General features: G+C 41.0%; 1 protein-coding gene across 3 annotated transcripts in view; it reads left to right on the top strand.

The window, feature by feature from the left end:
- SEMA6A (semaphorin 6A) overlaps positions 1-26,254 on the top strand; it is a 196,816-nt gene that overhangs the window by 80,990 nt on the left and 89,572 nt on the right. For all 3 annotated transcript variants that reach the window (XM_084833924.1, XM_084833923.1, XM_084833925.1), the window contains exons 2-3: positions 21,801-21,936; positions 23,273-23,390. In XM_084833924.1, coding sequence (XP_084690050.1) covers positions 21,837-21,936; positions 23,273-23,390 — 218 coding nt within the window. In that variant the 5' untranslated portion in view covers positions 21,801-21,836. The remainder of the gene's footprint in view (positions 1-21,800; positions 21,937-23,272; positions 23,391-26,254) is intronic.

Here is a 26,254-nt window from a genome sequence, read left to right as displayed (position 1 = left end):
GGTATATTGAAGCCCACAAATAATCAATAGACCTATTTTTATCTCAGGGTGTTCCTCCCCACCCTGAAATAATGAAGGCTTCACTGTAATGGCTGAACAAGCTGTTCTAAAGTTGTATCTTGTTGCTATATGCGTTCTTCTGCTGGTAAGTGAGAGGAATTGTTGTCAGTGTTGCTTTTGTACTAGTGTTAGACATTACAGCACCCTCTCCAGGAAAACAAAATAGCAACAGTTTTCTGGCAACAATCCTTTTAGCACGGATAGCTTGTTTCCTGGCATTTGGTGGCAAAAGAGTTGTTGCAATAAGTCCACATGAACAGACTGATGGAATTTAAAGTTTGTTTACTGCATCCCTTCGCAAATAATAGTTACAATGCCATCCCAGTTACAGCTGGTCAGGTCTTCAGAAGTTGAATTGCACTGGCCAAGAGCAATGCTATTCTTGACTCACATAGTTTTGCGCACGTCAAGCATACCTCCTTGAGGAATATAAAGACCTAACACAGTTCCTTAAACATTTATACCCTTTGATTATAAAGACTGATCGATTAATCCTTCCCAGCAGCAGTTGCAATCACCAAGTAATAGAAACATTTCACCATGTTTCTCCAATGTTTTTAGTGGGGTGTACATAGTGCAGCATGACTCTCTTCTTATCTTAACTCATGGATACAAGACATGCAAGGTACAAGATAAACCTAATGTTACCTTCAATAGAACAAAGACAGCTGCAGGGGGACAATGGCCTGAGGCTAACATGTCTGACACCTTTTAGAGCTTTGTGTATAATGATGCAAGGTGTAAATGCATCAGAGTATCCTTTTGACTCAAGAGAGGTTATTGTGGTATCCTAGTAACCTGTGCTTACCTTTGGTTCGTATGGCAGCCAAATGTGATACCCAGCTTTTGCATTCACTGTATTGAAAGTACGATGAGAGAGCCTCTTTAAAGTAAATTTAATAATATTTTAAAGGGTGTTTTTAAGGAAACTTATGCAGATTTTCTAACGCGATATTAGGGATTGACACTGAGCATCTGCCAGAGGCATTTGACCATTACATTAAGAACTCAAATGGTCTTGTTTTTTGTTTTTTTGGTAGAGCTCCACAGAATTATTGTTTTGGTACTGGTTCTTCAGTCCTCCAGAGAAGGTACAATTCCCATCATGGCCTGACTCAAAAGCTATAAAATGGACCCATCACCATACTTGTATGGAGGATGAACCAGTGCAGCAATGGCAACACTCTCCTGGTTCTCTCCAGAAAGCCAGGATACCACAAAGAAACAGAGTAAGGTGGCTAAACTGGTGATTTTGAGGACATTTAGGGGTGACATCCTACAATATATATCAATACAGGTTTCCACTTGGTAAGCAGAAGTAGTATTGAGTATTATTTGTGTGAAAGGCAGAGAGATGAACCAAGTAGAGGTGAAGTAGCACATAATGATGGCAGGAAGCCTAAGGCTACAAAATTAGTTAAGCTGTTAGAATGTGAGACTGGAATTTTATAAATCTTGACTCTGGGGGCTAGACTAATTGCAAAGTAATTTGTCTTCCAGTTTATGGCCATAAGGATTTTCTCCATGTTAGAATGAGTCTATTGTTGGCCTTGAGGGGCGTCTGAACCTCCTCTCCAGCCACTCCTTCCCCGAAATGTATCTCCACCATAGACTGTGATAACAACCCTTGATTGCATCCCTTCTTACCCTGAGGATTCAACAACTTACTTGGGCTCATTCAGACACAATGTTAAACTATGGGTTAGTATTATGTGGACAAGCATCTGGCTCGTCACCTCCTACCTTCCTCTTCTGCTGTAGCTGTGAAGAAGACAATGAAAGCATTCACTGCCATCTTTCACTAACCATAGTTTATTGTTAAGTCCAAACCTGGACAAACTGTGGTTAGTCTTAACTATGATTTAGGGAAAGAAGCCAACTTCAAACTATGGTTTATGATCCTGTCTTGTTTCCTTGAACCATCACTAAAATTAACCACAGTTTAGGTTAACAATAAACTGTGGTTAATTGACAATGAAAGCAAAAACTTCAGATGGCTGCACTGGAAAAAAGAGAAGGTGAAGCACACGAGCCCAGGGCTCACACACAGAACACTAAGCCATAGTTTAATGTTGCATCCAATCCACATCACCATGTCACTGCTGGAATTATCAGGAGAAGTCTGGGAGACTGTGCTGTCTGATAGATCTAAATTAGATTATCCTGATAACTTCTCCTAGCCCTTGAAATAATTGACTTCCATGAGTTAATTCTGGTCAATGCTTCTGCAGAAGCAGCAAATTTCTCTAGCAGCAAATAGCAGCAAATTTTATGTGGTTCTTCAGCATAAGGAAGTTGGGTAATGATCTACGAAATCTGGATTCAAAGTTATATCATGATGACAATAGAAGGAAACAAGTCTTAGAACTTTATGACTGGCAGAATAACGTATGTGTTGCAGATGATATGAGATGGAAATCAAAAGCTTTCAAGTCACATCTTCGCCTTAAGGTAGGAACTTCAGTCAGTGTTTGAAAAGTGAGGCACACATTAAAACAAATGTGGTCCACAAATCTACGACCGATGGCAGAGCTTAGAAATAGCTGGCATATGGCCGCTGTATTTTATTCAGCACTTCTGGTTCCATATATTGTAAAAAGAAGGCTTTAAAACAGCAGGATAATGAAATTCAAACATTTGCTGATTTCCTGTCTTTTATTGCCAGATAATTTGCAAAGAGCAAGGCCTTCGCTACCCTGTAGTTAATGTAAACTTCTGGCTGTGAGAGGAGATATGTCAGTTGGGTAAATTCAGACCATAACTTTATAGTTAAAATCTGATCCACTTACACTTATCTTGACAATTGCAATTTATTATGGTAAAAGCTAGCCCTCTTTGGTTCTGTGAATTAATTATGGTGATGAGACAGTTCATACAGATTACACCCAGCAATCCGTTCATCTTCTGCCAGTGGGGAGATGTAGTTAAAAATCTTACATTCATGGTAAACAACCCAGCTAAATTACTAGGAGAAGGGGCCAAAGCTCAGTAGTAAAGCACATGCTTACATCAGGGGTAGGCAACCTAGTGCCCTCCTGATGTTTTGTACTAAACTCCTATAATCCCTGACAAATATCTATGCTGGCTAGGGCTAATGGGAGTTGTAGTCCAAAACATCTGTATGGCACTAGGTTGCTTACCCTTGCTACATGTATGAGGCCCTGGGTGTGATCTCTCATAACACCAGTTAGGACATTTGAGACAACAGGGATGACTGAGTCATCCTTTAAAATCAACAGGGATGATTTTAAATGTCATCAACAGGGATGACATTTAAAATGCTAAAAATGCATTTTAGCATTTTAGCTTTCTAAATTTTTATCTTTGCTGTTTTAAATCTGTATTTTAAACTCTTGCACTGCTGCTAGGTTTTATTGTGGTTGTATTGTTATATTGTGGTTTTAATGTTCTATATATTTTAAATTGTTTTATTGTGTGTTGTTTGGTTTTAATTTTTGTGAACTGCCCAGAGAGCTTCGGCTATTGGGCGGTATAGAAATGAAATGAAATGAAAATGAAATGAAAAATGAGTGCTATTTCTGTATGATCCAGTCTGGTATGATCTATAAGACCTATTTGGTTGGTAGGTAGACTGGAGCATCAGATACATATGGATCTATGTGGAATTATGAAAGTACTCTATTGACTAAGTCCCTGCAGAGCTCTTTGTCTCTTTTCTGTGTCTGCTATTAGTTCCTACCACCATTGTGCCTTTTTACAGTTACATACAAGCCCTAGTTACCGTATTCATATGCATTAAACTACCTTTGTTGTTGTTCAGTCATTCAGTCGTGTCCGACTCTTCGTGACCCCGTGGACCATAGCACGCCAGGCCTTCCTGTCCTGCGCTCTCTCCCGGAGCGTGCTCAAGTTCATATTCATTGCATCCGTGATGCTATCTAGCCATCTCATCCTCTGCCGTCCCCTTCTCCTTTTGCCTTCAGTCTTTCCCAGCATCAGGGTCTTTTCCAGGGAGTTTTCTCTTCGCATTAGGTGGCCAAAATATTGGAGCTTCAGCTTCATTATCTGTCCTTCCAATGAGCGGTCAGGGTTGATTTCCTTTAGGATGGACTGATTTGACCTCCTTGCAGTCCAGGGGACTCGTAAGAGTCTTCTCCAGCACCACAGTTCGAAAGCATCAATTCTTCGGCGCTCAGCCTTCCTTATAGTCCAGCTCTCACAGCCATACATTACTACTGGGAAAACCATAGCTTTGATTAGACGGACCTTTGTCGGCAAGGTGATGTCTGTCTCTGCTTCTTACTATGCTGTCTAGGTTTGCCATAGCTTTCCTCCCAAGGAGCAAGCGTCTTTTAATTTCATGGCTACAGTCACCGTCTGCGGTGATCTTGGAGCCCAAGAAAGTAAAATCTGTCACTGCTTCCATTTCTTCCCCTTCTATATGCCAGGAAGTGATAGGGCCAAATGCCATGATCTTAGTTTTTTTAATGTTGAGTTTCAAACCAGCTTTTGCACTCTCCTCTTTCACCCTCAACAAGAGGCTCTTGAGATCCTCTTTGCTTTCTGCCATTAGGGTGGTATCGTCTGCATATCGGAGGTTGTTGATAATTCTCCCAGCAATCTTAATTCCGACCTCTGATTCATCCAACCCGGCATTTCTCATGATGTACTCTGCATATAAGTTAAATAAGCAGGGTGACAATATGCAGCCTTGTCGTACTCCTTTCCCAATTTTGAACCAATCGGTTGTTCCATGTCTGGTTCTTACTGTTGCTTCTTGACCCTCGTACAGGTTTCTCAGGAGGCAGGTAAGGTGGTCTGGTACTCCCATCACTTTAAGAATTTGCCACAGTTTGTTGTGATCCACACAATCAAAGGCTTTAGCGTAGTCAATGAAGCAGAAATAGACGTTTTTCTGGAATTCTCTTGCTTTCTCCAAGATGCAGCGAATGTTGGCGATTTGATCTCTAGTTCCTCTGCCTCTTCGAAACCCAGCTTGTACTTCCGGTAGTTCTCGGTTCGCATACTGCTGAAGCCTAGCTTGTAGGATTTTGAGCATCACCTTGCTGGCATGTGAAATGAGCGCAATTGTGCGGTAGTTTGAACACTCTTTGGCGTTGCCCTTCTTTGGAATTGGAATGTAAACTGACCTTTTCCAGTCTTGTGGCCACTGTTGAGTGTTCCAGATTTGTTGGCATATTGAATGCAGCACTTTAACAGCATCATCTTTTAGGATTTTAAATAGCTCGGCTTGAAGACTGTCATCTCTGCTAGCTTTGTTGTTACTAATGCTTCCTAAGGCCCACTGGACTTCACTCTCGAGGATGTCCGGCTCAAGTTCAGTGACCGCACTATCATGGCTATCGGGGACATTCAGATCTTTCCTGTATAGTTCTTCTGTGTATTCTTGCCACCTCTTCTTAATCTCATCTGCTTCTGTTAGGTCCCTGCCTTCTTTGTCCTTTATCATGCCCGTCTTTGCACAAAACGTTCCCTTGAGATCTCCGATTTTCTTGAAGAGATCTCTAGTCTTTCCCATTCTGTTGTTTTCCTCAATTTCTTTGCATTGTTCATTTAAGAAGGCCTTCTTGTCTCTCCTTGCTATTCTCTGGAAATCTGCATTCAGTTGGATATATCTTCCCCTTTCTCCCTTGCTTTTCGCTTCCCTTCTTTCGTGAGCTACTTGTGAAGCCTCATCAGACAGCCACTTTGCTTTCTTGCATTTCTTTTTCTTGGGGATGGATTTCGTTGCTGCCTCCTGAACAATGTTACGGACCTCCGTCCATAGTTCCTCAGGCACTCTGTCTATCAGGTCTAATGCCTGAAATCTATTCCTCACCTCCACTGTATATTCATCAGGGATATGATTTAGGTCATACCTGAACGGTTTAGTGGCTTTCCCTACGTTCTTCAATTTAAGACGAAATTTTGCAAGAAGCAGCTCATGATCTGAGCCACAGTCAGCTCCAGGTCTTGTTTTTACTGACTGTATGGAGCTTCTCCATCTTTGGCTGCAAAGGACATAATCAATCTGATTTCGATATTGACCATCTGGTGATGTCCATGTGTAGAGTCGCCTCTTGTGCTGTTGGAAAAGAGTGTTTGCTATGATCAGCGTGTTCTCTTGGCAAAACTCTATAGCTTTTGTCCTGCTTCATTTTGTACACCAAGGCCATGCCTGCCTGTTATCCCGGTGATTTCTTGACTTCCTACTTTAGCATTCCAATGCCCTATGATGAAGAGGACATCTTTTTTTGGTGTTAGTTCTAGAAGGTGTTGTAGGTCTTCATAGAACCGATCAACCTCAGCTTCTTCGGCATCAGTGGTTGGGGCATAGACTTGAATTACTGTGATGTTGAATGGTTTGCCTTGGATTCGTACTGAGATCATTCTATCATTTTTAAGATTGTACCCCAGTACTGCTTTTCCCACCCTTTTGTTGACTATGAGTGCTACTCCATTTCTTCTAAAGGATTCTTGCCCACAATAGTAGATACGATGGTCACCTGAATTAAATTTGCCCATGCCTGTCCATTTTAGTTCGCTGATTCCCAAGATGTCAATGTTCAATCTTGCCATCTCATGTTTGACCACCTCCAGCTTACCTTGATTCATTGATCTGACATTCCAGGTTCCTAAACAATATTGTTCTTTACAGCATTGGATTTTCTTTTCACCACCAGACACATCCACAGCTGAGTGTCCTTTCGGGTTTGGCCCAGCCGCTTCACTCTTTCTGGCGCTACTTGGAAATACCCTCTGCTCTTCCCCAGTAGCATATTGGACACCTTCCGACCTGAGGGTCTCATCTTCCGGTGTCATCTCTTTTAGCCTTGTGATACGTTCCATGGGGTTTTCTTGGCAAGAATACTGGAGTGGGCTGCCATTTCCTTCTCCAGTGGACCACATTTTGTCAGAACTCTCTGCCATGACCTGTCCGTCTTGGGTGGCCCTGCACGGCATAGTTTATGACTTCACTGAGTTATGCAAGCCCCTTCGCCACAAGGCAGTGATCCATGAAGGGGATTAAACTACCTACTGTACACAAAATGAAGGACTTGGGATTGATTTAGGTTAAGAATCTTCTACTATTGCTTTATTGGATCCAACATTGTTTACACATTTCACTGTTGCTATGCATTGCTCACTAAAGATGCAATTGATCCGGAGGGACATAATATGCTAAGATAAATTTTGCTTTATTTAGAAAATGTGCGGAATAAGTATGCAAATGTCATAAGGGACAGATTAAAGATTCCATTTTCCAGCAAAAATAATACAAGTTGAGTCTGGGATTTGCTGGCATGTCAACATGTTTATATCTGCATAAATGTGAGCTCAGTACTATGACAAACTTTCAAACTCTCATGCTTAGTTTCTTTATCTCAGAAACTAAATCATATACAGTAATGCCGCTGAGATGGGCACATACATGGCTGATACATGATAAGCTGAAAAGAAATTGACTGTCCTAAGGCAGGATTCATGAGTCTCCTCCTGAGGAACAGAGATAGCCTGTGTCTTGTCAGTAAGCAAACTTCAGCAACCAACCTGCCTCGTAGAGATCAATACTCCAGATAATCTCTATAGGAGTTTGACACAACCTTAGTAGCTACAACATGTTAAAGAAATGGCACTGTCAGATAGAAGATTAACACCTCCCAAATGGAACAGAGGTAGCTGGGAACTTTGGAGTATTGATTCTGGCTGAAACATTTTAGCATAGGGACCTCCTTAGCTTCAGTTATATGGCATAGAAATGTAGGGGCAATCATGCTAATGGGAAAATGGCATCAGTGACTTGTTAAAGTATTTCTTTGCCCTTCTGTTCGTTGTTAGAAAATGCATACCCCTGAGAACAAGATACTAGTTGTTTTTTTCAGGTGTATCAGAATCCTTCTTTTTGTCATGATATTGATGGAAAAATTATATCCTGTAATATTTTCTTTCTATAGAGATTATTTTGTATTTTATTTTTAAATCGTTGGTCAAAAGCCACAGGAAGGCCTGTTAGCCTTTACATTTCCTGCCAGTCCTGCAACCATCGCTGTTCTAAGAAACCATTAGGCATACTACATATCTTGCATATTTCATGCCTGGAGCAAAGAATTGAAATAAGAAGTGGATCAGTAGGCACCATGTATCTCCCCACCTAAAATATCTTAAGTGCGCAAACCTATGCATGTTTAGACCAAAAAAAAATATTACAATTCCCAGCTTTCCCCAACCAGCAAAATATTTTATTTTCAGGCTTCCCTTTATCACAACAAGACTGCCACACGTTCCCAGCTAACTTGGTTACATTTGTATCAGTTCTTAACCTATCCCTGAACACCTATGGATCTCTGTCCTTCTCACTCCAAACCTCCTTCCCTTCCCCCTCTCTCTCCCCAGCCTTCCTGAATTGTGCCATCATCAAAACAGTTTTTATTTTCCCTCCTCCTTCACGACATCCCAGGGACTGTGATTGGTTGACCCAGGAAAGGGAGGACTCCAACCCTGTCGATCACATCCATGATTGGATTTCCTGTGTGCATTTTTTTAAAAGTTAAAAGCAACTATGGGAGCACTCCAAATCAGTTTGCAGCCACAACACTGGGAGAAGAGCATAACCCTTTCCCTCCACACCATTTTACCCATATGGTACCTCTATGTTTTCTCCTCTTGGGCAAATAGCTTTTGGTGTTGGGAGATGGAATGAGGGGAAAGAGCTAAATCCCCTCCCACAGAACCATAGTCCTGGTTTAAACACCCCCTAACATGCAGCTGCTTTTATCTTTTTTAGAAACTGGAGTTCTAGGCACAGATCTCCCACTGTCTCATCTAATTTGACAAACTGTATTCACTGGAAGGTGAATATTTATGACAGTAAACTGCCCAGAAGACATCTGCCACTTGGGCAGCATATAAATTTAATAAATAAAATATATTGTTACATGAGACTAGAATATCACCCAAAAGCAGTTATTGATCCTGGCCAGGGTGATTTGCTTTTTGTAAGCTTCTGTAAGCTGTAATTGGTATAGTATTGCATCTGCTATTTGTGAATTGATTCAGCAAACAAGCTTCACTAAACAAGCTGCCAAGCACATCAGTGCCTACTGTATGCTTACTACAACTTCTCCTTCACCTCAAAACCTGGGTAACAGACAGCAAAAGCCCGGGGTAACTCATGTCTTCTTTTTTTTGCCCAGACATCCAGAAGTCAAATATCACCAATCTCTTTCCTTCATCTTCCTGCCATACTGATGCAGAATAAACATAATCTATTTCAAAGCTCTGTGGTGACATGATTATGGTTTAATTCATTTTCTCCAGCATGACTTGTGCCATTCTGTATATCAAAGACTTACTTTACAGATTATCCAAATAACTTATGTGGTTATGTGTTGTGCTACTATTGCTGGAGCAGCCTTCCCTAACCTGGTCCTCTCCAGATGTTTTGGACTACAACTCCCAACATTTCCAAACATTGGCCATGGTGTCTGGGAGTCAAAATCCAAAAGAATTGGAGGGCACCAGGTTGAGAAAGGCTGTCCTAGAGTCATTGGGCAAAATTAAGGGCCCCGTTGTTTGAAGTCCCAAATACATGTAATGGCCTTTCACCTCAAGGTTTTAAAACTAATACAGTGACCGCATTCAGACATCATAATAAACCATTGTTTATCCCTTCACTTCTTCTCTAGCATAGCTGTGAGAAAGAGATCAGAAGCTTTTGCTCTTTTTTTAATTAACTGCACTTTAGTGTTAAGCCCAAACCCCAAACTGTGGTTAATCTTAACTATGGTTTGTTGAAACAAGCCAGCTTCATAACCCATGGTTTGAAATTGGCATGTTTCAGACAAACCATAGATTAACAACGGTTTGTTGGGGAACATTTGACTTAAAGGACGGATTTTGATTTTCAGATTCAAGAAAAGTACGTACAATTTCTGTTAACTCTACTTAGTGGATCTAGTATTTATACAAGCTATAATGCTTCTCATCAGAATGTAGAAAAGATAGGAGGAATAGAACTGTGTAAAATACCATTGGATGCACTGACTGGGAAGTGTTTAGACAAATTTAGGGGATCATCTCCCAAGTGTGCTTACCTAAGAAGCCCTTATATTTTGTGGCTCTTGTCTTGCTTTTGCAACCCTGTGTATAACATTCCATAGTATTATGCATGGAAGTGTTCTGGCAGATATAAGTATCCAGCTGTCGCTGCACCTGTCTTAGTGGTCCCTTTTGCAAAGATGAGTACTGAATCACCATTTCATCCAGATGGATATGTTGGCCCCTGATCCATCTTCGACAGCTGGATATGATTTTTTACAGTCTCCCCACCCCATCCTTCCCTAATGGATAATATATTTGTGGAGGAAAAGCCTCTTATTAATTTTTAACGGAAATGTTATTAAATTAGGAATGGTTTAGAGCAAATGACAAACATTATTCTTTCTCAAAGCACTAGAATCTGAAGCCATCCAATGAAACTGTTTTGCGATAGGCTCAGGACAAACAGAAAGATGTATTTCTACATGCAACACATGATGAATTTACACAGTTCATTGCTATAAGATGTGGCATTGTTCACTTTCATTGAAAGTTGTTTTTTGAAAAAGAATTAGACCAATACATAGACAGTGGCTCTGACAATGACTTAAAATATGTATAATAAACCAGTTGGTTACCCATGAACACAGTTCGTGGAGAAAAATCAAAACTAACAAAAGGTTTAACTTAACTGTTTTTATTGAAACATTCAAAGTGTTACAACTTTTATCTTTACATAACTTCCTTAAATACAATGTTCTTGATGTGAACTCCAGGGCGGCCACTGTAATATTCTTGTTCTGGTCCATCAACAACTTGAATCTTGAGGTTTGCCAATGAGCACACACAATTCATGGCAACGTAGATCCCTTCATGGTTTGTATGCAGGCCATATGTTACTGGCCTATCATTGTACTTTGGCCTGCACCTGTGTTTAGAAAGGTGTACAGAGACTTTGAAATATTATTTTGTTAAATTTAACAGCTAGAGACTTCCTTTCTGAGCAGTAACTGAACTTTGACTGGGTTACTTTTAACTGTAGTTGTCTTGTAATCCCTTCATGATTTGTTTACAGGCCGCATGTTACTGACATATCATTGTACTTTGGCTTGTACCTCTATTTATAAACATGTACATAGACCTTTTCTGTGTTCATATTTCATTTTGCTCCAATGTACAATTAATTATGTTTGTTTAATTATGCTTGACATTTTTGACATGAAAACTAAAACTTTATAGTACACTGTTACAGAAGATAGCTAATTCTTAAAAAAAAAAAAACACAACACTTTCTGGACATAAACTCCCAACTTTGAATTATAGTGAAAACCATTTCATGGAATCAGCCTGTCAAGAGCTTTCCGATGAAGTGTATTTCATGAGAATCAGTCAATGGGAAGGCAGTCAAAAAGGGATGACCAATTAACTCCTGACTTTGAATTTGTGTATAATATCATATTCATATTCTATTTCTATTTCTGTTCATTTCTTTTCCACCCTATAGCTAAAGCCCTTCACAAAAATTAATCAATAAAATACTATTTACCTATATTTGGTAAAATGGAATCTCAATAATATTCAGGACAGCATGCCTCTGATACAGATTCTAAGGGCCAATAACAGGAGGGGGGCATCTCTGTCATGCTTTGTTTTTGGTAACGTGGTCATCCCTAGAGACAATGCTGGACTAGACGGACCTTTGTCTGGACAAGTGAGCCAGTTCTGTGTTCTTACTTAAATTTTGTTTAGTTGAAGAAGAGATAAACTCGCATATCTTAAACAAAATACAGTGCAATCCCATACATGTTTACTCAGAAGTAAATTCCAGGAGTTCAGTGGAACTTTCTTCCTAATAAGCCTGCTTAGGACTGCAGTCTTACAGCACAACACTATATATGACTACTCAGACATGTCCCACTGAACACGCTGGGACTTTCTTCTGGCTAAATATGCATAGAATTGTATTGCATATCCATTAAAGGTTCTTTCCTTCATATGCCTAAAGCAAGTTGCAGGTTCTTTTTGTTTTTAAATTTTAATCAGACATTTAAAGGTAAAGTTTTTTTCCAAATCAAAGTGCTTTTCAGATCTTACAGAATAATGTGCAGTTTTATTAAAGGAATATCTAGCTGGTAAAAACTGACAGAGCTATGATTTCTGAATAAATTATTTAATAACAATATTTGAAAAATAGCCTTTGGTCTTGAGCAGAGTTTACTTCTGTTGACTGGGCATATATCTATCTCGCTAGTTATTTTCTAACAGATGCTGCATATGGAAGGACATTTCTTTGTGAATTACTTTGGTCATACTTTCTAAAACTCAAGATTCTGATGGAATTACTTTGGGTCTAGCTGAGGTGGAGATCTCTTTAAAACAGATTTTTTTTTTAACTAAAAAGGAGAATTGTGTAAATGTCAAGAGCCCTGCTGAAGCTTCTCCAAAGCTGAACAATATTTTTTGCATGCTACAATAAATATTCCTTTCTATCAAAGTCTGAACTGTATGATGTGTCTAGTTCTCTCTGCTCTTGCATTATTTCTGCCACAAGTTTCATCCTGTTTTGTACCAGTAAAGAAAATCATTTAAAAAGATTTCAAGGTCACAGTGAGTAACTTCAAATCTAGTTTAGAAGCATTAAATTTTCTTGACTTTACAGAACTTACTATATGTATTGAAAAACCCAAGGGCTTTCCCAATAGTGGCCTTCTGCACTTTCCCATTGGATTTTGTAGTGCTTACCCAGAGGCATAGGAAAGATCTTGGTTAATCTTTTTCTGAAAAGCACCTGTGCTGATAATGCTGAAATATCAATTCCAAGCTTCAAGCTAAAGCCATCTGGAAGTACCCCAAGCTATTTTCAGATATAGCCCATAGGAATTTGCTGCAACCTGATGTAGAAGAAATATATAGGGAGTTGTTTATAAAGAGCTCCATTAGCAAATCACTTTGTGATCCTGACAGATATAGGGTGGACTCTCACCTATTGAAATAAATAGGACTTAAGTTAGTCATGACTAATATAACTCCCATTCATTTCAATGGGTCTACTCTAAGTAGGACTTATGTTGGATTTTACCCTATATGTACAGATTCAAATGTAGAAATAATTACTATAAAGAGAAAAACAAAGCATCTCATGATAGCTGGGAAGATTGTGACCTGTGTGCCCTCTCAGTCTGCTCTCCGGGTGCCAGTGGTTGTTGTTCAGCACAAACACTCCTGCTCTCTTTTTATGGTTATCTCTAGGGGTGGATGAAAGTCACTTACCTGTCCTCGAAGGACGTTCGCGGTGGGGGGGAGGCGCTTCGCTGGTCCCCCCGTGAAGTTCAGGCCGGGGGGGGAGGCTTCCCGCCTCAGCCCGGCCGAAATTCAGGCCGGGGAGGAGGCTTCCCGCCTCGCCCGGCCGCGAACGCGAAAGTTAAAAAAACAAAAAAACAACGCCCCCTGATAGGCTACGTGATGATTCACGTAGCCTATCACGGCTAGATCTGCAAAGTCAGCCGTGATAGGCTACGTGAATCGTCACGTAGCCTATCACGGGTGACTTTAAAAAAAAAGCGCGTACGCTAATGGCAGCCCCCATAGGGAGCCGCCATTCGCGTTCCTTATTTAGTCGCCGTAGTCTACGTAAACATTTACGTAGACTACAGCGACCAAATAAGGAAGGGGAATGGCGGCTCCCTATGGGGGCCGCCATTAGCGTACGCGCTTTTTTTTTTTTTAAAGTCACCCGTGATAGGCTACGTGACGATTCACGTAGCCTATCACGGCTGACTTTACAGATCTAGCTGTGATAGGCTACGTGAATCGTCACGTAGCCTATCAGGGGGCGTTTTTTTTCTTTTTTCTTTCATTGCAATGGCGGCGGCGGCAGCCGGTCAAAAGACCGGCTGCCGCTCCCGCCTCGCTCGAACACCCGCCGAACCGCCGGCCAGACCAGCCACCGGGAGGGACATTCGGTGAAGGTAAGTCCCGTCCCGGGGGGGGGGGGTGCGGGGGGGGTTCGGAGGATTTCTCCCTGAAACCTGTTCGGGGGGCCGAACACGTTGGTGCTCGGGCCCCCGAAGTTTCGGGGAGAAATTCTCCGCCAACCCTAGTTATCTCTAAACAGGGCTTGGACTTGGCAGCCCTTCAAATAGAGGATGTCTTCAAATAGAAGACTATCCTCTAAAGTAGGACAAATCGCCACCCTGTGGAACAGTAGAAGAGGCACATGTCAGCAGTGGCTTTTAAGGAATAGTAGAAGGATAGTAGAATAGTGGTTAATAGAGAATAAGTAGAGTGACAGTAGAGGGTTTTTTCATATAAACTGCTCTCCTGCCTTCGTTGTACAAGAGACCAGCCACGTCAGCCACAGCCACTTCAGCAGCCCCAGGTGTGTCCAAAACTAAGCTGGAGGCAACTGGTAAACTATAAAGGCTTTGATCTGTTTTTCCCTCTCACTTTGTTCCTTACATAAAAGGAAGTTCTTACTAGAGCTGCTTCGCATTGTACAGTCAGCACTGTATTTAACAGGTTGCCTGCTGGTAGCCATAGGTGACAAGGAATTTCATGCAGGCAAGTGATCAGGATGGTGGAGGAGAGCTTCCCTGTAGCTACAGAGGAAGGGGCTTTCCTTCTGCAGCCAGCATGGAGCACAGCAGGCTGTTGAAGGAGAGATGGATTGACCTGCTCCTCCTCGGCCAGCCTGCTTGGTTTACATGCTAGCTGCAGTGGAAGAAAGGAGAGCGCCTTCTTCCATGACCAGCACAAAAACCAAGTGGACTGGCAGAGGGAGAGCTTATTGTACCACCTATCCTCTGGCAGTCCACTTGGAAGAAGCAATTTATTTATTCCTTTATTTATTTTTTACTAGCCTGTTGAGGCTAGCAGCCTTCAGTCCCATACTGGCCACAGGGGAGAGGGCTTCTTTTCTCCACATCCAGCATAGAAACGCAGGCTGTTACCTTCTTGGCAGCTAATACATTTCAATTTTTTTAAATGCAGGAAAATAACTTTTGTGGGATTATTGCAAGACTGGTTTTAGCTATACACTTAAAAGATCTTAAGTGTGTAGCTAAAAATGTAAAATATTAATGGAGGAATACATGGATATCGCACTGACCAGGAATCTGTGATTGTCTGGGACTCCCAGAATAATGTGTATTTGGTGACAAATCTGGGTTTGCTACTAACACACAAACAGAAGGCGTGCCATGCTAAATCCGACCAAAGGCAGATTCTGTTCTCAGAGTGGCCAACCAGCTGCCTGTGGGAAACTCACAGGTAGGGCACAAGGGCAAAACCACCATCCCACTTCTGCTCCCAGAACTAGTATACAGGGGCATACTGCCTTCAATACTGGAGATAATATATAGCCATCATGACTAGTAGCTATTGACAGCCTTATCATTACACACCGAAAACTGTATAATGTGTGAAATAGCTCTTCATTAAACTATACTAGACACAGGACAAGTTAAGCACACCATGTAATACAAGTAATTACTTCAGTTGGAGGCTGCCTTTTCAACATGTTTACACAGAACAGCACAGAAAGTTGAACAAGAGGAAAGTATCACACGCAACTGGGTTTTTTGAAGCCCAAAAGTGGAGAAGCCAAGATTTATCAGCTTTGTCTTAATGCTTCTCATATAATGCACACAGTTAGGTAGCTGATGATGTGATGACAGAGAACAACATAAAGCACCTATTCTTCTGCAGTGGAGACTCGCCATTAGCCATACTAAGTTTGAATGATCAGCCTGACGCTGTGGGTGAAAAAGGTTTATAATGAAAGTCTCAATGGCTTGATACATTTCTTCTGGATAAACTGTCATTCTTCTGTTATATTTCCAGAATGGCTTGACATCTGTCAGAAGTGCTTTGTGGGGGGGGGGGAAGGAAAGAAATGGAATTTGTTGCTATACCAAGGGAGTATATTTAATTTTGTTGCCTTGCAGTGTCTTCGTTGGGGGTGCAGGGGGTGGAATGTTGACACCAAGTGTGAAATATAAATCTGTAAAAGAAAAAGAAAAAGCCATGTTACATCCCATATAGCATAGAACCCTTCCTTTTATTTTTTTATGTTTGCTTTTCTAATGAAAAAAATCTCATAAATAAGATGTGTTTGACGTATTCCTTCTTATTATTTGCATATTTGGGTGGCACAATTTCATTGTTATGACAATCAAATACGAAAAGCCCCTACTGTTCATAGGTAAACATTTCAAAGTCCAGCTTTATATGTATGTCTAAGTTACATTTGTTGTTGTGATCTTTAATGGAGCTTTTCGCATACCATTGCATACATGCGTCCCAATTGAATTCCTATCACACTGAACATTCTTATTAGGATCCTTTTATTTTGTAAAGCTGTAACTCGTTAAATTGAAGAGAAAAGTTTGACAAGTAGAAGAGCAAAATTATAAAAGTACTGCAATGAGCAAGCAAGTAAAAGTAATCCAGCTCTTGTGATGTTTAAGCGTGCTTCCAAACAAGGCTTTTATTGTGCAATCGGCCTGCCTCATTTATGGAATTTTACAAGGGGTCCAGATGACATTGTCTTCAATTTGCAACCCTCTCATGTTTTCCCAGTGCTTCTTCCATCTTTTTTCTTACCAGAAAAACCATCTGGACAGACAGTTCCTAGTGCTAGCAATCAGAAGGCATAGTGTAGCTGTCACGCCCTTTTCTCCTTAATGGCTTTTCTGCGGTAAGAAAAAGGACAGAAGAAGCATTGGAACAACACAGGAGGGTTATGGGTGGAAGACAGTGGATGTTTGGACTTCCTGTGAAATTCTGTGAATGAGGTAGGATGATGGTGTGATAAAAGCCTCACCTGGAAACTCCCTAAGTCTTGGTACCGATATTTTTCAAAAGATTACTCCAGGTTTTCTTAATAGTATATTGTAGAATAAAGCCCTTTTCAGACATTATTATGTGTGGGATGGGGGATACAAAGCCAGACAAATTTTAAACTTGTGTGTATTAATAAAAACAAGAAATTGGGTAGTAAAATATTTTTTCCTGCCTTATTCTGAGGTTCTGCAATGAGATATTATGGAACATCTCTCCCACAGAGAACATCTCTCCCACAGAGAAAACCCGGATTGTAGTAGGATCATTATAATGTTTTATATCTGAATTGCAAAATTATTGCTACAGTATCTTAGTATGGATAAATGCAGTATGGATAAATGATTAAGAACCAATAGGATCTGTGAAATTACACTCTGAAATAAAACACAGCTTGTTAATGCTTTTTTTGGCATGAGGAAAGGACACACAGGTATCTAATATTAAATGGTGTTTCAAATGGGCAAGTTAGCACTTTATTTGCCAAATGGACTTTCAAAAGCCATCTTGGTTACGAAGTCTGTCTTTCTTTGCATAAATCTGGAATGATGGACAGGGTACAATAAAATAGCTTTCTTCAAAAAGATAATCTTTGGAAGGCTGCATAAAAGGGTTGAAATTCTGGAAAGGATGAAAAGAAACCCCTACTCTTTACACTGATTTATTCTATAGGTCAAGAGCTCCATGAAATTTGCCTGGGAATTATGAGATATTTGCTGTATTCTGGGGAAAAAAATGCTGAATCAAACGTTGCCTGCTTCTGTTCTTGTATTGTTTTAAAAAAAGATTTAGCTTCTTTTAAAAATGAGTAAGAGAATACATGCCTGGAATGTGGCAGGTGGGAGGTAAGAGTGAAGTTTCTGCTTTTAGGCAGCTTCATTCACCCTTATTTTACTGCATCTGGGAGTATTCGTTTTTATAGTATCTAAATTTATGAGGCCATATTTTTCTGGTAAAGTCTCATGACATATTCACTATACTCTATCAATTTCTCCCACCCCCATACACACATACGTACAACGTTGCTGTGCTTGATTTATATCTCTTCTGAGTATGAATCAGTCTCCTAGATGGTCCTTTAATCTTTTGCTAAACATAAATAGTGTTTGTAATTTATTAAGAGCCATCAACTTAAACCTCAACATATTCCCAAACCTAATAGATGGAGTATTTCCCCAAAAAGGGTGGGCAACATGTGACCTTGCAGATATTTTGGCCTACAACTCCTATCATTCCCTCACCATTAAGCTATGCTGGCTGTGGCTGATCAGAGTTATAGATGAAAAAATCCAGGAGTACCCTAAGTTGCCCACTCCTACCCTATTGACTTAGATGGATCTCACTAAAGTGATGAACCTGTGTCTGGGCTGCACCACTTGAGACTATGAGAACTCACAGGGTTGAATGATCAACTATATTAAAAAAAAAAAAAACAAATATTGACATGGAAAACTAGCATGTCAGGAAGAAAGTTAGGCTGTTTTAAAAATGTATTTATTATGTTTATACCCCACCATTATTCCAAGTTGGAACACAAAATAATATACATATTGTTCCCAGTTGGTCTCTCATCAAGCCACTGCCCAGATCCAGACCTAGCTTAGCCAAGAGAGCTTTCTACTATACACGTATTGAATCTGCAAACTCATGCCCAGTTGAGCTGTTCAGTATGGTTAGGGGGCTGAGTCAGGCCCCCCCACTGAATCCGATCTTAGAGCCTTCGGTAGCTCAATGTGATGCCTTTAATGAGTTTTTCATGGATAAAATCTCTTGGATACGAGCCCACTTAGACACTGTCGTGGGGACAGAAATCAACAGTGGGGTGTTCAGCAACTCTGCTTGCATGTTTAAACTAGATAATTTTCAGCTTGTGACTCCTGATGATGTGGACAAGCTGCTTGGTTTGGTCAAAAATGCAACTTGCCCTCTCGATCCCTGCCTGTAGTCCAGGGAGGGGAGATGGTACAGCAATTTTTGCTGAATATTACTAATGCCTCCCTAAGGGAAGGTAATTTTCCATAGTGTTTGAAAGAAGCAATTTTTTCCTGCCTTATTCTGAGGTTCTGCAATGAGATATTATGGAACATCTCTCCCACAGAGAACATCTCTCCCACAGAGAAAACCCTGATTGTAGTAGGATCATAGTTGGTAGACCACTTCAGAAGAAGCCTTCCCTTGACCCCCTAGACTTCAACAATTATAGGGCAGTAAGTAATTTACCATTTTGGGAGCAAGGTAATTGAGAAGGCAGTGTCCATTCAACTCCAAGCAGTCTTGGATGAAACTGATTACCTGGACCCATTTCAGACCAGCTTCAGAGTGGGATACGGAGCTGATACTGCCATTATCACCTTGGTGGATTATCTTTGCCTGGGAATTGATAGGGAGAGTGCATCCCTGTTGATTCTTTTTGATCTCTCATTGGTATTTTATGCCATCGACCATGGTATCCTTCTGGATCACCTGAGGGGGTTGGGGGCACTGACCTGCAGTGGTTCTGCTCCTTTCTCTCAGAACAGTTCCAGATGGTGTCGCTTGGGGATAATTGTTCCTCAAAAAAGAAACTATTTTGTGGAGTCCCTCAGGGCTCCATGCTGTTCAATATCTACATGAAACTGCTGGGAGAGATCATCAGGAGGTTTGGGGCTGAGTGTTATCAGTATGCTGATGACACCCAAATCTATTTCTCCTTAACATCTTTATCCAAAGAAGATATGACTCCTCTGAATGACTGCCTGAAGTCAGTAATGGGCTTGATGAGGGAGAACAAGCTGAAGTTGAATCCAGGCAAGACAGAGGTGCTCGTTGTGAAGGGTATTGAGGTGTGTCAACCAGTTCTGAATGGGGTTGCAGTCCCCCTGATGGAGCAAGGTCGTAGCTTGGGGTTGCTTCTTGACCCAACCCTGCTCCTGACACCCCAGGTAGAGGCAACATTGAGAAGTGCCTGTTATCAGCTTCGGCTGATAACGCCAACTACGCCCATTCCTGGAACATGTGGACCCGGTAACAGTGGTACATGTGCTAGTAACCTTTAGGCTTGATTTATGGAATGCATTGTACCTGGGGCTGCCTGTATATTTAGTTCAGAAACTCAACTGGTACAAAATATGGCAGCCAGGTTGGTTTCTGGGACATCCTGGGGAGACCATATTACATCGGTTTTAAAATCTTTACATTGGCTGCCAATTTGTTTCCGAGCAAAATATAAAGTGTTGGTTCTTGCCTTTAAAGCCTTACATGGTCTAGGTCCAAGGTACCTTAGGGAGCGCCTTCTCCCCTATGTCCCAGTCCACCACCTAAGGTCCTCTGAGGGCCTAATGCTGTGACTGCCTAATGTGGGACTGGCCACACGCAAGAAGGCCTTTTCCTTCGCCACCCCTCAGTTGTGGAACGGCCTGCTGGTTGAAATGCGCCTGCTGACCTTGTTGAAGGTTTCTAAGCAGGCATTAAAAACACTATTATTCTGGCAGGCCTTCCCTTTTTAGAACTTTTGTTCCTTTTGCTGACTTCTGTATACTATTTTTAAGCAGTGTTGTTTTAAGCTGTGTTGTTTTATTGTTGGATTTAAAAAAAATGTTATTAGTTCAAAGTTGTTTTTAGTTATATGTTGTTTGTATATACTGTCTGTATGTTTTTATGTAAATGGTTTTTAAACGTTATATATTGTACTTTAATGTTTAACTTTTTTTAAACCACCCAGAGAGCTTCAACTATGGGGTGGTATAGAAATGTAATAAATAATAATAGCTTCCGCAAAGTTGCTGCATTGTGCCCCTTAAGGTGATGCCTTCAGCTAGACATCTTCTCCCTCATATCTAATTTTATTTGTGGAAGGATTTTCTTGTTTTTATGGGGGAACATTCATGTAAACCCCACCAACAGTGTGAAGTGATATAGACTTCCTGACACAGATTTAGATACTTTATTTTATTTGTTTACTTAGAATATGTATACCCTGCCTCTCAATCACAACCAATTAATTAATTAATACATAACTAAGGGAACAATCCTATGTGGATTGACAGTCCCCTCCAACCCCAGGGGCAACCGCCTATCCAGTACAGGGCAGGAGGAGTGGTGAGGAGCAGATCTCGTCCTCGCCACTGCACACACACCCCTGCCCTGCTTTTGCGGCTAGACAGCCTATTTCAGCTGTCTAGCCGAGGGGCCTCAGAGCGCAAGAAGCGGCAGCCGAACGACTCGTAGGATGTGTCGTATCGGCATTTCGGACTTCCCCAGAGAACACCCTGTTTTAGCAACTCCGCACTGCTCTTACGAGCACGGACCATGGGACCAATCTGCGCTGACTACAAGGCAGCGTGGGAGGGGGTGGGGGTCGGTTCTCCGGGAACCAACCTATCCTATGGCTGTCTAGCTGCTGATTAGCGGCCATAGGATTGCGCCCTAACAGCACAATTCTATGCATGTTTAGAAAGAAAAAAACATCCTACAACTCTGAGATGTTGTGTTCCCAAATACTGGGAATTGTGCAACTTTTTCCTGTCTAAATATGCATAAGATTGCACTATAATAAAGTAAATAATTAATTCAGAAATTAAAACCAACTCAGTTTTTAGAAACCTAGCCCAGCTAGCTCTCAATGACAACTAGGCCTCAGAGGTCCAGGTTTCTTGGTCAGAGTAAAAAGCAACAGTACAGGGGAGGGGGTATTCTGTTTTGAGAGAGAGAGATTGGTGCCACTGTATGTTAGAGCCCATTGAGGTTTGCTCTCAGGATGGTTTTCTCCTTTTAAAATGAACATATTTATTATTTTATAGAGAATACCTGAAAGGCAGGGGAGTCCCCTTTGCCACTTGTTAGCTCTTCGATGCCTATTTTTGTTTGTAGTGGCTAAGTATGAGTTGATAGAAAGCTCTTATGCCCTCGTTTGTCTTTCACAGGGTGAAGTGAAGAAATAGCCTCCCAGCTGAACTACTATGAGGTCAGAAGCCTTGCTGCTATATTTCACACTGCTACACTTTGCTGGGGCTGATTTCCCAGAAGATCCTGAGCCAATCAGTATTTCGCATGGCAACTGTGAGTATGAAAGGCAGGGAAATTTCTTTTCCCTCCAAGTTTCAGGTCAGCAAGATTTAAAACTGGACATTTTAATGATGCTCTTTTTCTGTTATGTCTCTTCAGAACAATTTTTCTTCATCCCCCACATATTGCACCAATCCATTATTGCAAAACAGTAAACAAAAACTTCCTTTTTGTCATAGGCTATGAAAGCAAGATAATTAGCTTATTCCTTTTGTTTGTGTCTCTAACCCATGTTCCTCTTCCACCAGAATTGTCACTTTTTCACAGAACAGTGCAATTACCTGTGAAATAACCTTTTCTTCCCATAACTAAGAGGGTCTTCCCAAGAGTGCCAAAACAAGAACTAGCTATTCCCTTGAAAGAAGAATTAGCTGTACCATTACAGAAATCCATAATAAGGACAGATGATACCATTCTGTGGAGACTGTGCCATTCAGCACTGCAGTGCTTACTCTAAATTCCCATTTATTTATTTGCGTGTTTGTATGTAAAAGTAAATATATCCATGCTCAGCCTTTGCAACTGTGATGTAAAACAGAACTTTAGAAAACAAATACTTTCCATTCTAGACCAGTTCTTAGTGGCAGTCTGCCCTGAAGAAGATTAGCACAACATTCTGTGGCCCATCAGGTCTTGGATGTGCCGATGAGGAAAGCTTTCACAATATCTGGCTGTACAATGGCAGTCATAAAACGCTTCAAGTAAAACTTCCTTGTCACAGTTGCTGAAGTGAACTGAAGTGCTTTGAGGGGGCCCTAAATACTCAGAAATGTGTAGTACTTAACCAGGATTTACTCCATCCAAATGCAATAACAAATGCAGGGTCAAAAGTCTTCACTGTTTTGATAAGCATAAGCTAATATAGAAAAATGTATAAGGAAAGTACCAGAAGCTTCAGAAGCCTCCATGTATTTTTTCCATGGTTGCATGCTACATAGAAGCGACATACACACACACACACACAGGATATAACAGCCACTTTCGTGACAACTGAGAAACCACCATGATGAGCTATGCCAGAGGTTGGCAACTTGTGGCCCTCCAGATGTTTTGGCCTACAAGTCCCATCAGCTCCCACAATTGGCTGGCTATGCTAAATAGAGCTGATGTGAGTTGTAGACCAAACCATCTGGAAGGCCACAAGTTGCTCACCCTGAGCTATGTAATCTACTGGGTTATTTTTTTGGGGGGGGGGAGCATTTGTTCTATTAAAAGCATACTTTCTAGACCTCACAGTTGGTGACAGAGATAATCTGAACAATGTTAACGTGCTTTGATGGAGTGGCTGCGTGTATATATTTCCTTTTAAACACCTCTCTGCTTTTTACAGATACAAAACAGTATCCGGTGTTTGTGGGTCACAAGCCAGGACACAACGCCCCACAAAGGCACAGACTGGACATCCAGTTGCTCATGATCATGGACAGAACCCTCTACATTGCTGCTAGGTCAGTCCTCGTTCCTTAGTCCCTTCTTCTTCTTTTTCTTCTCAACAACACAGACAGAACTCACTGAACTAGCTTCATCCTATATATTCTTTTCCGTTATATTTGTTTCATAATTCAAAGCAAGAGTGACACATGGGAGGGAACATGAGGTCTTCAGAATGGTGTGAAATTGTAAATTTTCCCTTGCAAATAAATCATTGTGCACATCACTTTCATACCCAGGGTTTGCATGCTCATCTCCAGCTCAAGGCTGATCTAAACATTACATCCACATTGTAGCCATTTTCTCTAGTTTACTTTTATAAAGTACTGCAGCTTCTCTCATGGATACTCCCTGATAACAGGAAAGGTTTCACACCAGCAGCAGATATTCCTGGAGGCAGGCATTAGTGGATTGGAATCTCTGTATCATTGGAGGTTTCCATGAGAAACACACTGTGCATGTTACAGTGGGAAAGTGAAAAAGTGAGAAACCTCCACTGGGAAGCAACTAGCATGGGGGTCAGTTAATACAAAGACGTCCTCTCTCATGCCCTTTCAGTGAAGAGACAAGAGATAAGCCATTGACCTTGATAGAAGTCACTTGCTGGGCCAGACTTGAGCAGTGAACCAATGTTATTAGCGCGTGTTTCCTGGCCTAATGTGGGAGAGGGACAGCAAAGGAAAAGGCTCTTTCAGAATTATTATTTTTCTTTGAAACGGTATCTGAAGTGAACTTCCTTCCCTTAGAAATGTGGTGGTGAGCAATAGTTAAGCAGTACTTTCACTAGGGGAGGGAAACGGCCCTCAGAATTTTTTAAAACATGCAATTGTAACATGAAACATGATGAAGACTTAGGCTGCCCCCTCACACTTGTTTGATTTGGGTTTTTCTAAGTGCTATGCCTCAAAGGCTTGGTGTATCCCATTTATAATGTATTTGTATGCCAAGATTTGTGATATTTGTCTAGATAGGGCTTATGACCCACAAACACCGGATGTTTGTGGGTCACAAGCCCACAACGTTACACAGCCCTGATGACTGGATTTGTGCTGGCTGATGCCTTCAACTGTTGTTACCAAACCGGCTTGCCATTTACCAAACCAGTAGCTTTGGAATATTAGAAACATATTTGTAAAATGCTTTTTGATTTTGCATACACAACTAATTGCCTGTTTTGAAGAGTAAACAAGAATAATCCACAGTGCATGAATATATATTTTAAATAGAATTAATTTTTAATGGCATCGGGATACTAAGCGTATTTTATAGTAAAACAGAAAGAGAGAAAAAGGAAAAAAAGAAATGGGTACACTTCATTTGTTTCAAAGGATTTGGCAAGTTTGAAGTTAACTAGTATTATGGAGCTTTTTTCTTGAACAAACTTTGTGGTTTCTTTGCGGTCCCATATATGGGACTGCATCTGGGCAGGCCACATGGAGCAACCTTCTAGAGCTCTTAGTGGAACAGACACAATTATGGGTGAATCTTATTCAGTAATATGAAGTCAACTGCAGGTTGTGGTGCTAGTTGTATGTCTGCTAAAGCAACCACCAGAATTGCTGCAGTAGGAGCCATTTTCTGAACAGACCAACTTATTAGCACCCTTTCTCCATATGCCAGTTCAGTTGTGTGAGTTGGCCCAAAATGTTCTCTCAATTCAATTTAAAAATCTCAAAGATGCCTGCAGAAGAACCAGTTTATGTGACCATCTGGCCAAGTGGCAGCCACTTGAAATAACTGTGTTCATTGGCTTTCTGGCCATTAGGGAACTGTTGTGCGTAGACTTTTCACCACAAGTATAGCATTTCATTACTAATCCACAGTTAGAGTGATTTGAGCTTGCATGCAAACAACTCTACGTAAGGTGGTGCCCCCCTTTGATCAGTTTACTATGGACAAAGAGGCAAATTATTTCAAGAAGATTTCCAGCAGTCAAAACTTCCCCCCAAATCATGTGAATTATCCTTACAGATCCTGCAGTGAAAGCTGCTATTTCTTCCAGAGCTAAAAATTTGACCATTGCTCATTGGCATATGTTAATTTGTACTTGATTGCACTTGAACATTCAAAATGACTTTCTCAGTAAAAAAAAATTTAAAAATAGTTGGGCGAACTTCGAATTAGTTAGGTGGCAACTTCAGATGCAATTAGCAAATCATAGATCCATAACAGACAGTCCCGTTAAAATCTATAGGCATATCCTGGAACTACAGTAACTGAACTGGGAATTGCTACAAGAATGTCTCCATGGCCAGGATCTGTGAAGAGACTAACTTTGCTTGACAGTTATCACATTAACTTGTCATACACTGTTAAGACCATCGCATATGCTATTGCACTACAGTTCACCAGGAAAAATAAATAAATTTAAGCTAAACAGGTCAAGATAATATTTTCAATCAATAATAAACCAAAGATGTATCAAATGCTTAACGTTTAGAAAATGCAAATATTGAAAAACCATATTGGCCTCATGTCTGGTGAAAAATAAATATGAAATGTATTTTAATTCTTACAAGCAGGGCTGGCATCAGGAGTGGCATTGTTGGGCACCGGCCAAGATCCACCACCTTTGGTTGGCCCACTGCTGATCCCTGGAGCCTTTTGACCCTGCTACTGCTCTTCTTTGCTGTCGCTGTCTGTTGGCCTGTCCTCCCTAAGCCTGCAGGCAGTAACAAGAATGAGGAGACAGAGCGGCATCCGTCACTTGTCTTAGAGCAGTATCCTCCAGTTGCCTTCTTTTCTCCCTCTGGGCAATTTTGCAGATTGGGCCCAGAGGAAAAGAACCAGCAAATGGGCATCAGTGATGATAAAAAGGAGGAGATGGGCCCACTCAGGGAAGGGGGCTTACTTAGGCTATCTTGCCCAAGGGCCTTCCAAA

Source organism: Heloderma suspectum, chromosome 2 (assembly GCF_057233095.1).
Source record: "Heloderma suspectum isolate Gila_16-S chromosome 2, 16-S_ref, whole genome shotgun sequence".
NCBI classification, from domain to species: Eukaryota; Metazoa; Chordata; class Lepidosauria; order Squamata; family Helodermatidae; genus Heloderma; species Heloderma suspectum.
Note: the sequence above shows the minus strand (reverse complement) of the source record. Positions and strands in the feature narration are given on the sequence as shown.